We start from the raw sequence: 16684 nt of genomic DNA, 5'->3' as shown, positions 1-16684 counted from the left end.
GATCCAATTTTTGGTTTGGGCAATTACAGATTTATATTTTGGCTGTTTATGACCGGCGTGCAGGTAAAACAAAGGTCAGCCTACTTTGAAAAATTAAAATGCCAGCTAGATTAACAGACGTGACATGTTCTTCTTTACGTTCCAATTGTTTTTCGTTTTTCGTTTCTTTTTATTTTCTATTACTACGAAATAGTCAGCTAAATGTCTCTATTAACGATTAACAACATTCCAAAAAAAAAAAAGTAAAAAGAGTAAAGCAAAGTGTAGTGATTTCTCTGTTCAGCTCTCCACTGAATACAAAAAAATAAGAACCTTAGTCCTTATTGATTCCAAAAGCCAAAATTGAACAATTACTTTTTCTAAATTTATTAATGAATTCGGAACCGATGTGCCTATCACATATCTGCATCTAATTAATCTGAATTAAGTTTCATATGAATGATCATACGGAAAAACTTGCGATCTGCGGATTCATACTTATCAGATAAATCAAACAGAACACAGAAACAAAAATTCATCACAAAATTAATAGAAGGCGGAGAGAAAGCTCATCAAATGAGCAGTGAAACAGTGAGAAAATTCTTCACATAGCAGGAGAAAGACGATTGAAATTCAATCGCAAAGCAGAGGAAACCTCGAAGAAACTCAGAAAACTCATCGATTCGAGAAAAATCATCGAAACCGAAGATTCTAGCAACAACTTCATCGAGTCAAAGCTTAATCAGCTATGGACTCTCAAATTCTCAATCATTCCATCCAAATCATGAATCAGAGACTCACTGAACAAGTCGCAAACAACAAAACTTCATGAACTAATCAAATTAATCCGAAAACAATAAACACGATCACAGTCTCAACATCAAGAGCAATCGAAATTCAATAGATTAACAATCAAGTAGCTAAACATTGAAAAAATTACCAAAAATGAACATCAACATCAAAAGTTGAAGCTCTCGCAATCTCTACAACTAAGAACAATCAAAATTAAGTAGATTCACGGTCAAAACACAAGCAAAATCACAAAATTAAGTAGATTAACATCAAAACACAAGCAAAAACAACAACAATTAACAGTGATCTAAAAAATACAAGTTCAGGAAGTTCAAAGACGTACCTGAAAACTACAGCTCAAAGCACAGCTTGAAGCAAAGCAAAACTGGAAAAACAAATTTAGAGAGAGAATGATGAAATCGAAAAGCAATTTTTCAAATTTGAGGAATGAGAGAGAAGAAAAAAAAGAAGAGAAGAGAGGCTTTATAGTACAGACTGTAATACAAAGCAGGTCACTTTTGAAATAGAGAAAAAGTTGAGGGGGGAAAGTATATTTGTCTGTTATATGGAGCCCTTATAAGGTTAAAAGCGACTGGCACAGCATTTCTAACTTCAAATTATTTTTGAAGGAAAAGAAGATGGAATCTTTGGAGTTTTATTGAATCTAAATTGCCTTTTAATTTTTGTTATATTACAAGAACACCATTATTTTTGTTTTTGTTTTTATTGCTATTTTAATTAAATTATTTTAAGTGGTTGCCTTGTGGTTTGGCTTGAAACAGGTCATTGTTTGTGGTATAATTTACAATCATATTCTGATACTGTGTGTCACTCTGTCTAATTACAGTGTTTGCCTTGGTTTTATTATAGTACATAGTTAATTAATTAAGTTATATATAAGTGTAATATATAATCAATGGTCATTTTTAGATCTACCTTACATATGTTGATAGTATAAACTTTATTTGTGTGAGCTTTTTTATATTATCGATTTTAAGTGAGCATAAAAAAGAAGGTTTTGATTGATCGGCAATCAGAATAATTTTTTATAATATAGATACAAATTGAAGGGCGTGATCAATGCTAACTCATTTAGTCTATTACAGTCGGATCTGAATTGGTGCATAGTTGTTATGTTATTCCTTCTGTATATTGATAATATATGTTGTTAATTAATTAAACCTTAAATTAATTATCAACAGATACTATCAATATACAAATATAGCCGTTAGAACCTGTTGTGGATTGGTGCATTGTTGTTATGTGTTTTTGTACAACGATAGTATCAGCTATTAATCAATCTATATCAATTTTTCATGATATATATGAACTGAATGACGTGGTCAGTGCTGACTCATATAGTCTATTATAGCTAGATTTTAATTGGTGCATAGTTGTTATGTTATTTTGTATAGTGATAGTATCAGCTAGCAAGTAATTTAAGATTAATTAATTTATGATGGATTTTCATTATATATGGTGTGGCGTGCGTGCGTGTGTATCTTTGAATTGGTGCATAGCTATTGTGTAATTTTTTATACTGAGATTATCTGTTGATAATCAATGTAAGCTTATAGTTAACTTACGGCGTCATTAGTGATGACTCAAATAACCGTTATAACTTGCTTTAGATTGGTGCATAATTGTGTGTATTTTTGTCTAGTACTGATTGCATCTATCAATATAAGTGTGATTAATGATGATTCATATAGTCGTTACAACTTGCTTTAGATTGGTGCATAATTGCGTATATTTTTGTCTAGTATTGATTGCATCTATCAATATAAGTGTGATTAATTTACGACATGATTAATGATGACTTATATAACTGTTCCAACTTGCTATTGATTAGTGCACAATGTTTTTGTCTCTTCACGTGTAAAGAGTTACTATTTACAATTAATTAACTCTAATAATCCATTGTAATGTGTTATTTATCCTTCATAACTTTTATTGCTTAATTCAAATGTGATATAAATTGTTATTTGAAATTGTCTTTTAAATAGTGCAAAACCTACACCTATTATAAATGGTTTCCATGTTAATGCAAGAATATAGCTTCCTCAAAATTCAAAATCCAACTCTAGTCCTTGTTTATTAAAAGAAAAATGTTGAACATACTAATTATAAAAAAAAAGAAAAAAAAAAGAAAGAAGTAATTTTCAAGATTTGATTAACGTGATTCCTCAAATACTTTGACGACATGGATCATGTTCATAGTTGGACTCTCCAATATGATTTTAATCAGCCTTAGCCCTTAAATATAAGCTTTATATATTTAATCAGAATATGTATTTTCATAAGTGATGTCACATTTCAAAATAAAAATAAATAAACAAAAAATTATAATATTATATTAAAAATTAAGAATTTTTTTAGCATTTTTATGTGTGAATGAAATAAATTTAATTAAGGAATTAACTAAAATCGAAAAAGGTGCTATATTGAGGTTCAAACTCCCAACACTTGACCTGAAGATATGACCTTGAACCAAATGAGCTACGCTACTCTTTGTTATAAGGGGTGTCACTTTACTATATTTGGTCTTGATTTATATTTTGCTTTTCAGTTATTTATATTTATTTAATAAAATTTCCCAACGAAGCCGTGTCACGTGACACGCTGGTGCAGTGAATAAAATTGTAAATTATTTAATCATACGATATTCTTGATTTCGAGTTCTGGATATGAAAATGTCCTTAATTGAGAGTGCATTTTTTCGAATAAGCCCTATGTAGTATGAATCCAAATGAATCAAACTCTAATACGCATATATATTGAACATCAGATAGAAAAACCAAAAAGACTTTATATAATTTGTTAAAAATCTTACCATAACATCTTATTAACTTATTTTAATCGACCTAGGCCTAAAATCTTTAGGCAAATCAATATGAATATAATGATAAAATATTCATGTCAATCATTATTTTTTATAAAGTGTATAAAGTCCAAATTAAACAAATAAAAATGAACGAAAGGAGTAAAATTATGAAAGATGGTGTATTGGTTGTTTTAATGGCACTCCCCTGTCTATTTTTATTTGCTCATGATTGACTTGACATGCACATTTTTAAAAAAATATTAATAAAATGATAAGTTGCGAAAATGCATTAGGAAATGAATAATATTACTTAATAATAAATGTAAAAAGATATAAGATGTTAAATTATTTAATAAAAAAAATTAAAAATTAAAAATAAACATCTAATATAACAGACAAGTAAAATTAGATCAAAGTAAAACCCTCCATTATATTTTATGTTTGAAAGCTTTAATTTTCCCTAAATCCGAGCCGGTCCCTTCTCCCCACTAAAAAAGAAATAAAATAAATAAATACACAATTCAATAAAAATATTTTTATTAATATATGGCAGAATCTAATGCATGTACCATGTTGTTAATGAAGAAATCCTACTAGCTTCCGGCTAATATATTGGGTTTTAGATTTTATATAAATATTTTGATTTATTTTTTTATCGTTCATTTATCAAATAAAAAATAAACAAGCAAATCATTTATTTTTTTGAAAGAAAAACATAATTCTTTTGTACAAAATACACCCTCAATCTATAAATCCTTAAGAAAGGTTCTTTTTTCTTTGTTATAGCCTATACAAAATTATATTGCAACTATTTGGGTAGTAAAATAATTTTTCTCTGGTCTCAAATAACTTTTAAGTATTTTAAATTATATAAAAAGTTATAATTTGCAGTACTTTTAATCAAGTTTCAATTATGTACAGTAATTAAAAACTTCAGAAAGATTGAGAAATAAATGTAATTAATTAAAACTAAAAAACTGACTATCCTACTACAATTTTTAAATTTTTTTTTCTTTTACGAAACGTAAAACTAAGAAATAATAACCCCCAAAACGTTTACGTAGAACACTTAATAGAATCTTATTGGCCAAAAATAAATTAGTTTCAGACTTTCAGTACACCTGCACATGCATAAGAGACAATTATGACATCTGAAAAAAAGATTATTGTAAGATACAAAACGTTTAGGTGGTCAACGGGAATAACCAAGTTGTCTCTATACTATTAACCTGGATTTTGATAGGATGATTTCTCCATCTTTAATCAGAGGTTTGAGAATAATTTTTTTGAGAGAAGTATTAAAATATTTTAAAACTTGACATGAATTATTAGTTTTGTTCTTAACTATTGACCGTCTTAAAAAGACACCTCTTAACTTAACTAACTAAACTTAGATACACCATTATCTCCGATCTCCACATGACACAACAAGTAGTCTCAAACTCTCGTAGGAGCATGAGATTCTTAGTAAAAATGCGAGAGAACTGTTGAAAACACCCCTAAAGTTGACGAAAATTTAGGGTGTATTTCACTCATGTTGCAAGTTCAAGGGTGTATTTAAGTTCAATTAGTCAAGTAAAAATATGTTTTTAATTAAGGTTATCAATAGTTTAGGAATGAAACTAATAATTCACATCTAGTTTAGGGTTTTTTTTCAACTGTCTAACTATAATCTTCGACAAAATGCCTAATTACTGTTTAGTGAAAGTGTCATCGTATTGTTGTTTGTTTGAACAAAATAGATGCAGAAATTATATTATTCACATAAGTCACGACGGCCTAGTTCCTAAACTAGTTAAGATCAACTATACATAAATGATTTTTTTTTGGGTATTTATTCAGAAATATTAAATTTGTCACTTCAATATTCATTAATTTGTCTTTGAATTAAGCTAGTCTCTACATTTTTGTTAGTAAAAATTTAAAACACAAATATACATATTATGTTAGAAATCTAAAATACAAGTTGTCTCTAGTCCATATTAAGTGAATAATTGAGTTATAGCACACCCCTTAAGAAATATATTTTAGGACATAAATAAAATGTTATTTTCCACTATTAACTTTATGATTATTTTTAAGCTATTTTCCTAAAAAATGTAAAGTAGTTAAGAAACTCATTAAGTGATGGGTAAATATGGAAAAAAAGTTCCAACAGTTCTCTTGAACATTGAACAATTTACTTATTTTGGACTATGAAAAAGATTCTAACGATTCACTTAATATGGACTAGAGCGAGTATAAGATTCAGAAGATGAAAGTTAATAGTATCCTCTGCCTCATGGCTAGGAACACTATAACAAAAACAACTTTTAGCAGCACTAAATATGCATATCAACAATAACAAAGAGTGCTAAAACATTTATCAGCATTAGTTAATTGTCACTGGATCGATCCAATGTCGCTATAAGCTTTAGAAACATTTAAAGAGTGCTAATTGTCACTAAAAATACATATTTAGCGACAATTAGACTATTAATGTGTTAATTAATTGCCACTAAAAATAACTTTTAGTACCGTGGAAGAAACTATATTAGCTTTTAAGTCCCCTCACTAATAATTTGATATACTTTGAGTAACCATCTTTCATTATCAAAACCCTGAAAACTAATAAACAATATGCTAATTTTATACTCTTCCACTCTAAATATGTTTGGTCCTTTCTTAGCACATTGTTAATTAGTAGTGGCATACCTATGATTATATTTGTAATGATCCTGGATTAGAGCATGACTTGTTATATAACTTCTAGTCATCAAAGATGTATAACATTAATTATAAGATGGAGTTATTCCCAGTTATAGAAAAAACTTTGCTGAAATTTCTAGTGATTTGTTTATAACCTAAGTATGTTTAAATAATCGTTTTGCCTGTTTATTGTAATTTGTTATCTATTTTGCCACAAGGGCATACCCGCGCTCAACATCAGTAGGTTGAGCGCGAGTATCACCTTTGTGCTAAAGCTACAACAGAATAATCAAGTGAACCATAGTTGAGCAGAGTGGTTAGTATTGTCAAGTCTAAGATTGACATGTTATCATGTAAAATCTTTTGCCCCAAATGACTTTTGAGATGACCAGACCCAGGATGATGATGACAATGTTTAAGTTATTAATGTTATTCTACATTAGTTTGACATAAATTAATACATATTTGTATATTTTTGTCAAAGTGTATACAATTGATTTATGTTCTGATCTTTTGATGCATTATTTCAGCATCTCTTGAGAGTTGAGATCAATCATTATGACTAATTAGGTTTGAGTGTAGTTACTCTTTCATTTTTATCAAATGATTTAGATTCAAGCCTTCGCCATATAGTCACTTTTGTTAGAAAGCGTTTTATCCTTCCATATGAAATTGAATTTAGTCGAACTTTAATATAAATATCAGACATCGATTGAAACACAAAAAAAAAGAAAAAGAATTGTTATGCAAATTCTTCTATTATAACTCTCACATTTGAGAATACCTAGTATTTATACCTTAGCTAGAATTTAATAAAATTACCCACTTGTTAAAAGTGAAGATTAAAAAATATCTCACAAACTAAACCAATCTCTCAATAACTTCCATTTGTCAACCATTTTCTTTCTTACAAACACTACTAATCCTTGGTGGCCAAGTAACTAAAGTATAATTGGTTAACAAAACATTTTTTTTTTGTGAAGGATAAAAAAAACATCTAAGTTATTTGGTGAGTAATTATTTTTTACTCCCTTTAATAGAGTAATAGGAGTATGACAAGGGTTCGATTTTTCACATTGTAACTTTTTTCTCATTTTTCTTTTGCTCACAGCCAATTTTATTTAAAAAAGAGTAATAGGAATGCAGTGTGTGATCCGAATTTATTCATGATTTCAATATGACTTCGGACACCGGGTGAAAAAATTAAAAAAAAAAAAATCGTTTTATTATCCCGAGGACAGCTTATTCCCGCTTCATCTCCCTTGGGTGATCCCCCGTACACTGATATTCCTTGTGCTACGAGACTTTCCACCAGAAACAGAAACGGCAAAATTCTCCTCACTAACCACTCGCCGGCCGTCTTCTTCACCGGCACCGGAACTTCACTCTCACAGTTCATCTCGCGAAACGGTAACAACTCTTCTCTCTTCACAAAATTTTAGGTTTTTAACTTTCAATAGGTTTTGCGATGAGTGCTGAGACGAAACCGGTGATTAACTCGCTTACTAGAAGCACATGGAACTCAGGAAAGGCGTACGATTTGAAACCAATGGTTTCCTCCTCTATTTCGCAAGCTTCCTCTATACCGGAACTGATTTCGTATCTAAAATCGGCTTTTCGTGATAAGGAGTTCTCTCTGGTTGAAGGAATTCTAATGGACCGTGAAAAACATCTGCGGACAGAAATTCAAAATCTTAAGAGAGATTTTGATTCTGTAAAGACTGGGCGAGATTTAGCAGAGAAGGATCAGGCTATAGTTGATCTGGAAAAGTTAAATATGGAGAATCGATTGAAGGATATGCAGAGGAAAAATGACGAGCTAAAAAATGAAAAAGCTGAAGTTGAGGCAAAACTGAAGATGTATTTGGAAAAGTTCAAAGAGTTGGAAGGTAGAGTATCACTTCAGGAGGAAGAAGCTGCTAAAAATCGTGCTGTGGATGTCTCAGTGATCCAAAAAATGGTAGAAGATTTGGAAGCGGAGGATGATAATGTTGTAGAAGTGAATAGTAAAGCTTCTGGTGCTGATGGAGATCTTCCGGAAAAGCAGTTGTCACCACCTAGGGCTCCATCGGTTGATTCAACTGCAAATGGAAATGGAAATGGAAGTGGTAGATCAAGAGATGAAGGTATTATTATGCTTATATCAGTCTTGTTGACCTTTTTTTTACAGTTATGTACTCAATTTGTGTATGGTTTTCGATTTCGGTTAGGGACTTACAGTTATTGAGTGATGGATTTTGTGCTATGCTTAAGCTTTACTTATCTATGCATGCATGTTGTAATTTTTGCTTGGCTTTGGACCTAAACCTAACTCATACGTATTTATGTGGAACTGGGAATGTGGTAGACACTGATATGGTAATTGCGTGCAGTGGATGTGGTTTGTATTCCTTTGTTTTTAATTTCAAAGTCTAGGATTAACATGGTCACATGGGTGTAGCTGCAGGCAGTGGTAACACGGACTTCATTTCAACAAAAATGAATCTGGTTAATTGTCCTGATGTCCAGACATTGCATCCCATGCCTTCTGCTGGTGGTTCTGCTCAAGTCAATAGCAATGTTTCCAACACAGAAAAGAAAAGACGTCGTTCAGAGGAAGCAGGTACAGATGATTTGTCATGCTTATTCTTACATTTCTGTTGTTATTTGTGGCATTCAACCCACATCTCAACTTGTTTTTGTTTGAGAAGTGAGAATATCAATCCTTTTGGTTCTGTCTTGAGAATATCAATCCTTTTTGTATGTCAATTGACCAAGATATTTGCTTCTATATGTTGCATGGTGTATCGAGAGAAGAGTCGAAAGGTCTTCATTCTCTATGGAATTTATTATTGTTCATTTAACAAACTTTATCAAGCATACTTCATTGCAGCTTGAGCTTAGTCGAAGAGCGTAGGGTCTTTACCTTGTATCACATAACATTAATTGAAAAGTAAATGCAAACCAGCCTTTTGAATTGCTCTCTCAGCCTGTTAAATTTATTGTAGCAACTTGAGATATTTGGGGATTAGAATTGTCAATTTCTTAGTGGTCAAAAGGCAGCAAATGAGCTCAGCTAGAGAGAGGAGTAGAAGGTTCATTTTAGCTCCATGTGGTTTAGTGACTGTTGGATAGCATCAATCATTAAATAAATAGCGCATGTAGCCTTTTGACTAGGAGCCTACTGCCAGCAGTGTTGAAGAAGTTGCAGGCCAGTGCCCTGTTATCACATTTGATCTGGGAACCTATTGTTAGTTTCTAATGGTTCTAAATTTGAGCATTACTTGCTGAATATCAGTGACTTCTAGTCATAAAAAATGCATGATAATATCACTAACTTAGTCTCCTCTAGTGTTAAAGCAGCTATTGAGAGACAATTTTAGTCAACTTTGTGAATCTTTAAATATCCTAGCTTGTGGATCTATCTATCTGACCTCTCTTTTTCAGACACTCTCACAGAGAGACACATCTGGAGCTTTTTAATGATTACTTAAAAAAGAGCACTTGCTCCACTTTTTTAAGGTTACTATTCTTTATCTTCATTTTGATGGAAGTGTTATTTTCTCGTACATCTCTTTAGAGAAACTGTATTTCCTATATTTCATTTTTAAAGCCAAGTTTCTTGCTCGGGTTGATTCAGATGCTATCCGCTCTTAAATAGAATATTATATTAACTCTTCTATGCATAGTACACATTTCACTTTTTTTTTAAAAATAAAATCCTTTTCAAGAGACAGAAAGTATACAATTTAAAAGTTGAGCTTATTTGTAGTCACTTTTACACTTTCAGTGTAACACAAAGATCACTAGGTGCCTTGCCTTTTGGTCCTTTCAACTCTTGGTGTAGTCTAACCATAAATCTGATTTGAGGTTCTGCACATGATGATTGATTCTAAGAATCTTTATTCATCTTATCGGCAAGTGCGTACACACAGACGTTTCCCAGCTTGTGGATTCGTCTTGGTAGCTCTCATATTTTATTAAAGGCAAATGTTTCTGATACTGTGTGCTTGTGTAAACTGAATAAATTCTTGGTGCTTTCTTTCAGACCCTCTCCTTATCAATTTGGCTTGTGAGAATAGAGCACCTACTATAGATCTATCAGCATGCGAAGCAAAAGGCTGTGTTAAGAAAAACTTGAATACAGCATCTGGCAGGGCTGGGTCTTCAACTGTTGTTCACATTAGCGACAGCGATGATGAGAATGCAAAGGCTTGTGTTTCTAAAAGTAATGATGTAGGCAGGAATTTAACATTTCCACACCAGATAAAAGAAGAGGATGTAAAGGAAACTTCAGTGTCCAAGAGGAAAAGAAGCTTATGTGATAGTGACAATGGTGGTGGTTCTTCATTTAGCAAACTAAAGACTAGATCTATTCAAGAATTAAATCGTGATGGAAAGCTGGCCTTTTCTCATGACAATTCCCATAAACCGGTGTTCGTAAGACGATGCGATGACAAAGATGGAAGGAAGTCTTATTCTCAACTATCTTCCAGAAGATCTGATTTATACAAGCTTGATGGGGCTGGTGATGATAGTTCTTCAGATTCGGAGAATGATCCCTTGAGTGACAAAAGTATGAATATGTTAATCCAAAGTATTACAAAACGCAAAATTTTCTCGTCGGAAGATGATTTGAGGTCATCCTTTGAGAAGGACCCTGAACTTTGTATGAATGCGATATGTGCACTTTATAGGCACCAAATTTCTCCAAACATCTCTTCCAAGGGCTTTTTTGCTACCACGAGACAGGGGTTGAGTCAATCTGATAAAATCAGGTGTGTACTTACTACCTGATCCTTTGACAAGTTTATCTTTATTGTGTTAGTATTGTAAGTTTGATTATTGAACTGTTATTTTACCTTAGCAGCGTAACCACTAAGCAAGTGTTACTATCAGTGTTTAATAGCAAAGAAGATCAAGAATTCCATTTTTGTACTTATCTAGAAAAAACACCATTGCTATGTTTCTTCTAATCTCATTACTCGTCAATCTTTAATTACTGGTGCTACATATTTCCTCCCAAATAATTTTGTAGTGTAAAATTTGGGACTGTCCGTAGTCCCAAAATTCTTTGTAGTATTTCGTGCTAAATGCACCATATTTCGAAATGTCTCTAAAAGTCACTAATTGCATTACTAACATAAAAGAATGTCTAATAACACTCTCGATATCGTACTTGATGTCTTTTGGATCATATGAGGTAATACCTACTTTTGATTTTACAACATGGTATATATATTGGATTCACTAATACTTATTATCCTTGGGGCACATTTCATGTCTCTGGGCTTTAGGTATTAGTAAAACTTTTCCTTGTATTCTTTGCACACACTGCTTGTAAGCTTCAGTTTTTTTGTTTTTGGTGCTAACGAAGCTAAACTTGGGAGGAACATTTAAAGATGCCTTCATTTGATGGAATAACTTGCATGTAGCTTCTGTGAACTTAAACTTTCCTCTTTTCTTGGCATCAATGCTCAAGTTATTCAGAAAATGATCAATTATAATGGTTTGATTGGTACTGTAGAGGTTGGTATCCAAAAATTCCAGAAGAACGTCATTTCTGTTCAAGGTGGTTAGTGCCAAAAGTTGTGGAGTTGAAGGTTAGAAGTGGGGGTAGTGAAAACATAGGGAAGACACTTATAACACCAAAACACAAGGACAACGTTCAAATTTAATAGAAACAATTTAAAAGGGGATTGTCTGCTGAGGTATTGTGTTTGAATATATACCCAAGACAGATATTTGTGACATTCCTATTGTGGGGTAAGTGATCTGTGATTGGATCTGAGTCCAACTACTCGATCTGATCTTGTTGCATTTGTTTATTCCAAATGGCAAATGGAACATGCAATATCCCATTTGTTTTGATAATCAATGTGATTGTTTATCTTATGACTTTGAATCTAAGTGTATTTAAACTGACACTATATTCATTAACTTCTTTTATGTTTTTACTTGTGCAGTATAGCTGCTTTGGGTGAATATCTGATGGATGGGGATCCAGAAAATAAACTCAGAAAAGCCGTGGAAGAAGTACGTCCAAAGGATCATGCAGAATGTAAAAGATTAGCTACTAAATACTGTGACCAACTATATCAGATATACCTTAACAAGGAGGATCGTTTGTTCCTCCCAATCTCTAAGTTCTAGTTTAGCAGAAAGGCGATCTGCCTTTCTGCTATACATATGCTCCTTCCAAGGGAAAAAAACTGTTACTAATATGAACTTCATATTTTGATTACTCTTTACTTCCCAGTTATTACTGCACAAGATGGAAGCTTTTGCTGTAGCAGCTAGTAACCAAAACACCTTTATGATTCACCTTTTGTTACTTTGGTGTGGATAGTTGATTATGGATAGTTAACAACTGATATATATATAGAGGTTTTGATGGTCATAGATGATAATATGTAAAAAATTAGGAATATATTTTGTACCCCATGAATCATGTTGAAGACTTGTTCCCTTTTTTATGTAAGGTTCTTATATTGGGCTCTTTTGGCTTAGTCACCTCTTGATTTCTTAACTTGTCCCCCTTTTCTGCTTTGTTTTAGCTTTAAAACAAATTTTGAATTTGAACTTTAAGAATAGGTGATATAGTAATTAGAGATTTTGAATTTGAACTTTGAAAATAGGTGATAAGAGTATATTTGGGTGCTTGGACAAAGTTAGAAACTATTTTCAAGGAGAATTTACTTGTTAAGGGGGGGATTGAAGCAGTATAGCCTAGTGTATGTTGGAGTAGGGTGTGCACTATTCGGATTAAACCGAATAATCAAATCAAATCAAATCGATTTTTTATTTGGATTGTTTTTTTGGTTTTTCGGATTGGTTTTGGATTAATAAATTACTTTATTTGGTTTTGGATTTTAAAAATAAAAATAAAAAAGTCAAAAAAACCCGAATTATATATATATAAATGTTTAGGTTTAGAATTAAGTTGGAGTTAACCACTTTTGTCCCTTTTTGGTTATTGCATTTCATCATGATTATGTTTATATTTTATATTTGAACATCTATAATAGTTATAATTATAAGTATTGTGTTTTAAGTTTTACTTATGATTTATATTATAAAGTATATTTAAGAGAATCAATATTATTACTTTGGTTATGTTATTAATTATTGACATAACCGAATAATCAAACCGAAAAAGTCGAACCGAATAAAGGAAAATCAAATCAAACCAAATTTATTTTGGATCGGATTGGGTTACACTTTTACAAACCAAAAACCAAAAAATTCAAACCGAATAGTGAAAAACCAAACAAAAAAATCGAATGCACACCCCTATATTGGAGTAGTTTAAGTCCCACCTTGGTTTGGTTGGAAAATAGATTGATGGTCTGTTTATATGAATTTACATAATCATGAGCTAGTTTTTGAGAAATGAGTTAGGTCAAAGACCTAAATTTACATGGTATTAGAAATAGATCTGCTTAATTTATCTCGGAATTATAATATTACTTTATTTCACATTAAGAATAAAATATCAATCTTAAAATAATTAATATCAAAATACTTATTTCTCAATAAAACGAGTAAGGTAAGTGACAAGCTCCTATATCAACAGTAGTATCCTCTTCCTCGAAAACAAGAAAAACAAACTTGAAGGCTGAAGCATAGGTAACCCAATGAGCTGGAAATGACGAACCAATATGTGGAGGAGGAAAAGTTTGGTCCCATGTGGATAAATAAACACACACAAATTAGCTGCTTCATTAGCCCATTGTACTGTTGCAAACTGCTGGCGGCTTCACAACCGTTGCTTCAACACTATTGGCTTCTTCTCTTCAACGCCATGCTCACCGACGTGGATGATTTATTGCCACTTCATACGTACTCCCTGCGATGCTGAAATTAAAAAGTTGTCAAATAAAGAAAAATATTCTTTTACTTTTGTTGTTGTCTCCTGATGTTCAATATTCATATTGAACCCTGATTAATTTGAATTTGTGTCACGTACTCCCAATCCTTATGTAAAAAGTTGCGAAATGAAGGGAATACTTTTTTTTTGTTGCCTTTCGATATTAGGAGTGGGCATGGTATAGTATATATACCAAATTATCAATATCATATCAAAAATTTTGATACCATGGTTTTGGTATTATGGTATTTGATATGGTATATGATATGCTTTTTTTTGGTATTCAGTACGGTATTTAGAAATAACATACCGAAATATCGAATACCATATCGAAGTATATAGTTACATAAATAACATATATATATATTATTAAAATACTAACAAATACGCAACCTAATATTAGTATAAAGTAAATGTTTAGAAGTTGAACCTTTGACTACTTTATTTTAACTGAAATGTAATTGATTAACAAAATGAGTTGTTTGTATAATACAATTGAAACCTTTTTTAATTGTTGAAGTCATAATACTCTATTATACAAATATATATTAGTCGAAGTTGAACAAACTATGACTACCAATTTACTATACCGCAAAATATCGAAATCGAACTTTAAAATATCAAATCATATCAAATTAAATTGATATGGTAATGATAGAATAGTTTTAAAAACCAAATAGCAAAAATATGGTATCGAAAACTTCAAATACTGTACCATATGACGCCCACCTCTATTTGATATTTATATTGAATCTTGATTAATTTGAATTTGTCATAATTCACATGCTATAACTTAAATTGGAATTCACCAAAAAAAATAAAATTATATAGAAATAGTGACCACATTCTATCATGATAGAAAATTATTTTTATATTATTGATGTATAATTGTATATATAACTAAAAATCTATTGTACATGCATTAAAATCTCATCAAAGATTTTTTTTTCTCTTATGCTTTCATTTTATATTCACAAACTTATCTTTGCAAAAAGATCAAACAAGTGGGTAAGCACAACAAAACAATACTAAATTATATAAAAAAGGTCGAATCAGTACTAAAGTATTGTGTGGCTTCTGAAAATTTAATGACCACTACTTTATGTTCAAAAGTATTAATTTAAAAAATATAATAAGCACCATTTTAAAAGGAAATATGCTTTAATTAGCAACTTTGACAGAAAAGAATAAGTTAATACGATGTGGTCGAATTTGTTGAGCAGGTAATTCTTAAATGAGGGTCTCAAGATTTGACATATTCAATCTCTTTTTTTGGTCAAATTCGTGAAACTGATCTATTGCAGTTTATATCTCGTATAATTTACGTACTATTATATTAAAGCAAAATTTTGTTACGTGTACATTTATAAAGCATCAATAGCAATTCTCAACAACAAACAAAAAAAAAAGCTAAAATGTTATAACTTACTCCATAACGTATAAAAAAAAAGTTTTAAGCATATATATATGTGTCGATTTAAAATTTTCTTATTTAGATTATTACTTTTTTTGTTTGTTGGTAGAAATCCACTAATTATAGAATAACAAATAAAGAAAAATATGAAACCACTAAGTATAATCTAACTGATTTTGACATGTTATAACCTTATTTTAACAATTTTTACTTGTTAAAAAATACTTAAAATACATGCTTAATATGTACACTTACGTGGGATAAATTTTACCTAACATAAGTGCATTACTCACGAATAGATAAGACCAAAAAATATACCACAGAAAATAAACGAATAGATAAAATCAAAATTTCTACTACGTATATATCGTGTATATACATACTCATCGAGTCATCATATATATATTTTACCACATTCCTTTTTCAACTAAAAGAAGTGATAATATTTTTTTTTGATCTATCAATTATGGAATTTTTTTGGTTTTGATCTTTGTAGTATATGACTTAATACATTTAACTAATTAATTAATGTATGTGGCTGAGTAGGAAATATATTGTACTTAAACTTATTTTTATAAGTATATTATCTTAATATGGAGTAATAATACAAATTTAATATACTAAGACAAAAGGTAATAAATGGCGAGACGGTTAAGCTTATCAAGGGGGCATTTCACTATGAATATGTTACCTTTTTCGGAGTTGAATTTGGAAAAATACGTTTGACCATAAAATTTTAAAAAAATTCAGAATTCAACTTAGGAGTTTAAAAAACACCATAATATATGTTTCACTCCAAATTACTCACAAATATTAAAAAAAACAACTCAAATTTTCAAATGTCATTTTCACTTTAAAAACAGAAAATATTTTTTTCTTTGTATTTTCACAATTCACGATCAAATGTCTCGTTCAAAAGTTCTTTCAAATAATTAAAAATTAAATCATAAATGTGTACCTAAATATTATAATGTTCAATGGACTAAAACGAAAATTTATCAATAATGGAATGACTAAAAATGTTATTTAATCCTAAAAAAATAGAGTATTTACTCACATTTAATTAGTGGTTAGTAATTAATGATAGTAAAATATTCAATTTAGGCGTTTTAGATATTATTTCCATTTCAGGCAAGTC

General features: G+C 30.7%; 1 protein-coding gene across 1 annotated transcript; it reads left to right on the top strand.

The window, feature by feature from the left end:
* Positions 1 to 7591: 7591 nt before the first annotated feature.
* LOC125826273 (uncharacterized) lies at positions 7592 to 12789 on the top strand. Its single transcript, XM_049505594.1, has 4 exons — positions 7592 to 8409; positions 8730 to 8885; positions 10311 to 11040; positions 12229 to 12789. Exons 1-4 carry the CDS (start codon positions 7752 to 7754, stop codon positions 12413 to 12415), a joined length of 1731 nt encoding a protein of 576 aa, XP_049361551.1. The 5' UTR covers positions 7592 to 7751; the 3' UTR covers positions 12416 to 12789.
* The last annotated feature ends 3895 nt before the right edge of the window (positions 12790 to 16684 follow it).

The sequence above is a fragment of the Solanum verrucosum genome, unplaced genomic scaffold (assembly GCF_900185275.1).
Source record: "Solanum verrucosum unplaced genomic scaffold, falcon-dt-bn FXZP01000060.1, whole genome shotgun sequence".
Classification (NCBI taxonomy): domain Eukaryota; kingdom Viridiplantae; phylum Streptophyta; class Magnoliopsida; order Solanales; family Solanaceae; genus Solanum; species Solanum verrucosum.
Note: the sequence above shows the minus strand (reverse complement) of the source record. Positions and strands in the feature narration are given on the sequence as shown.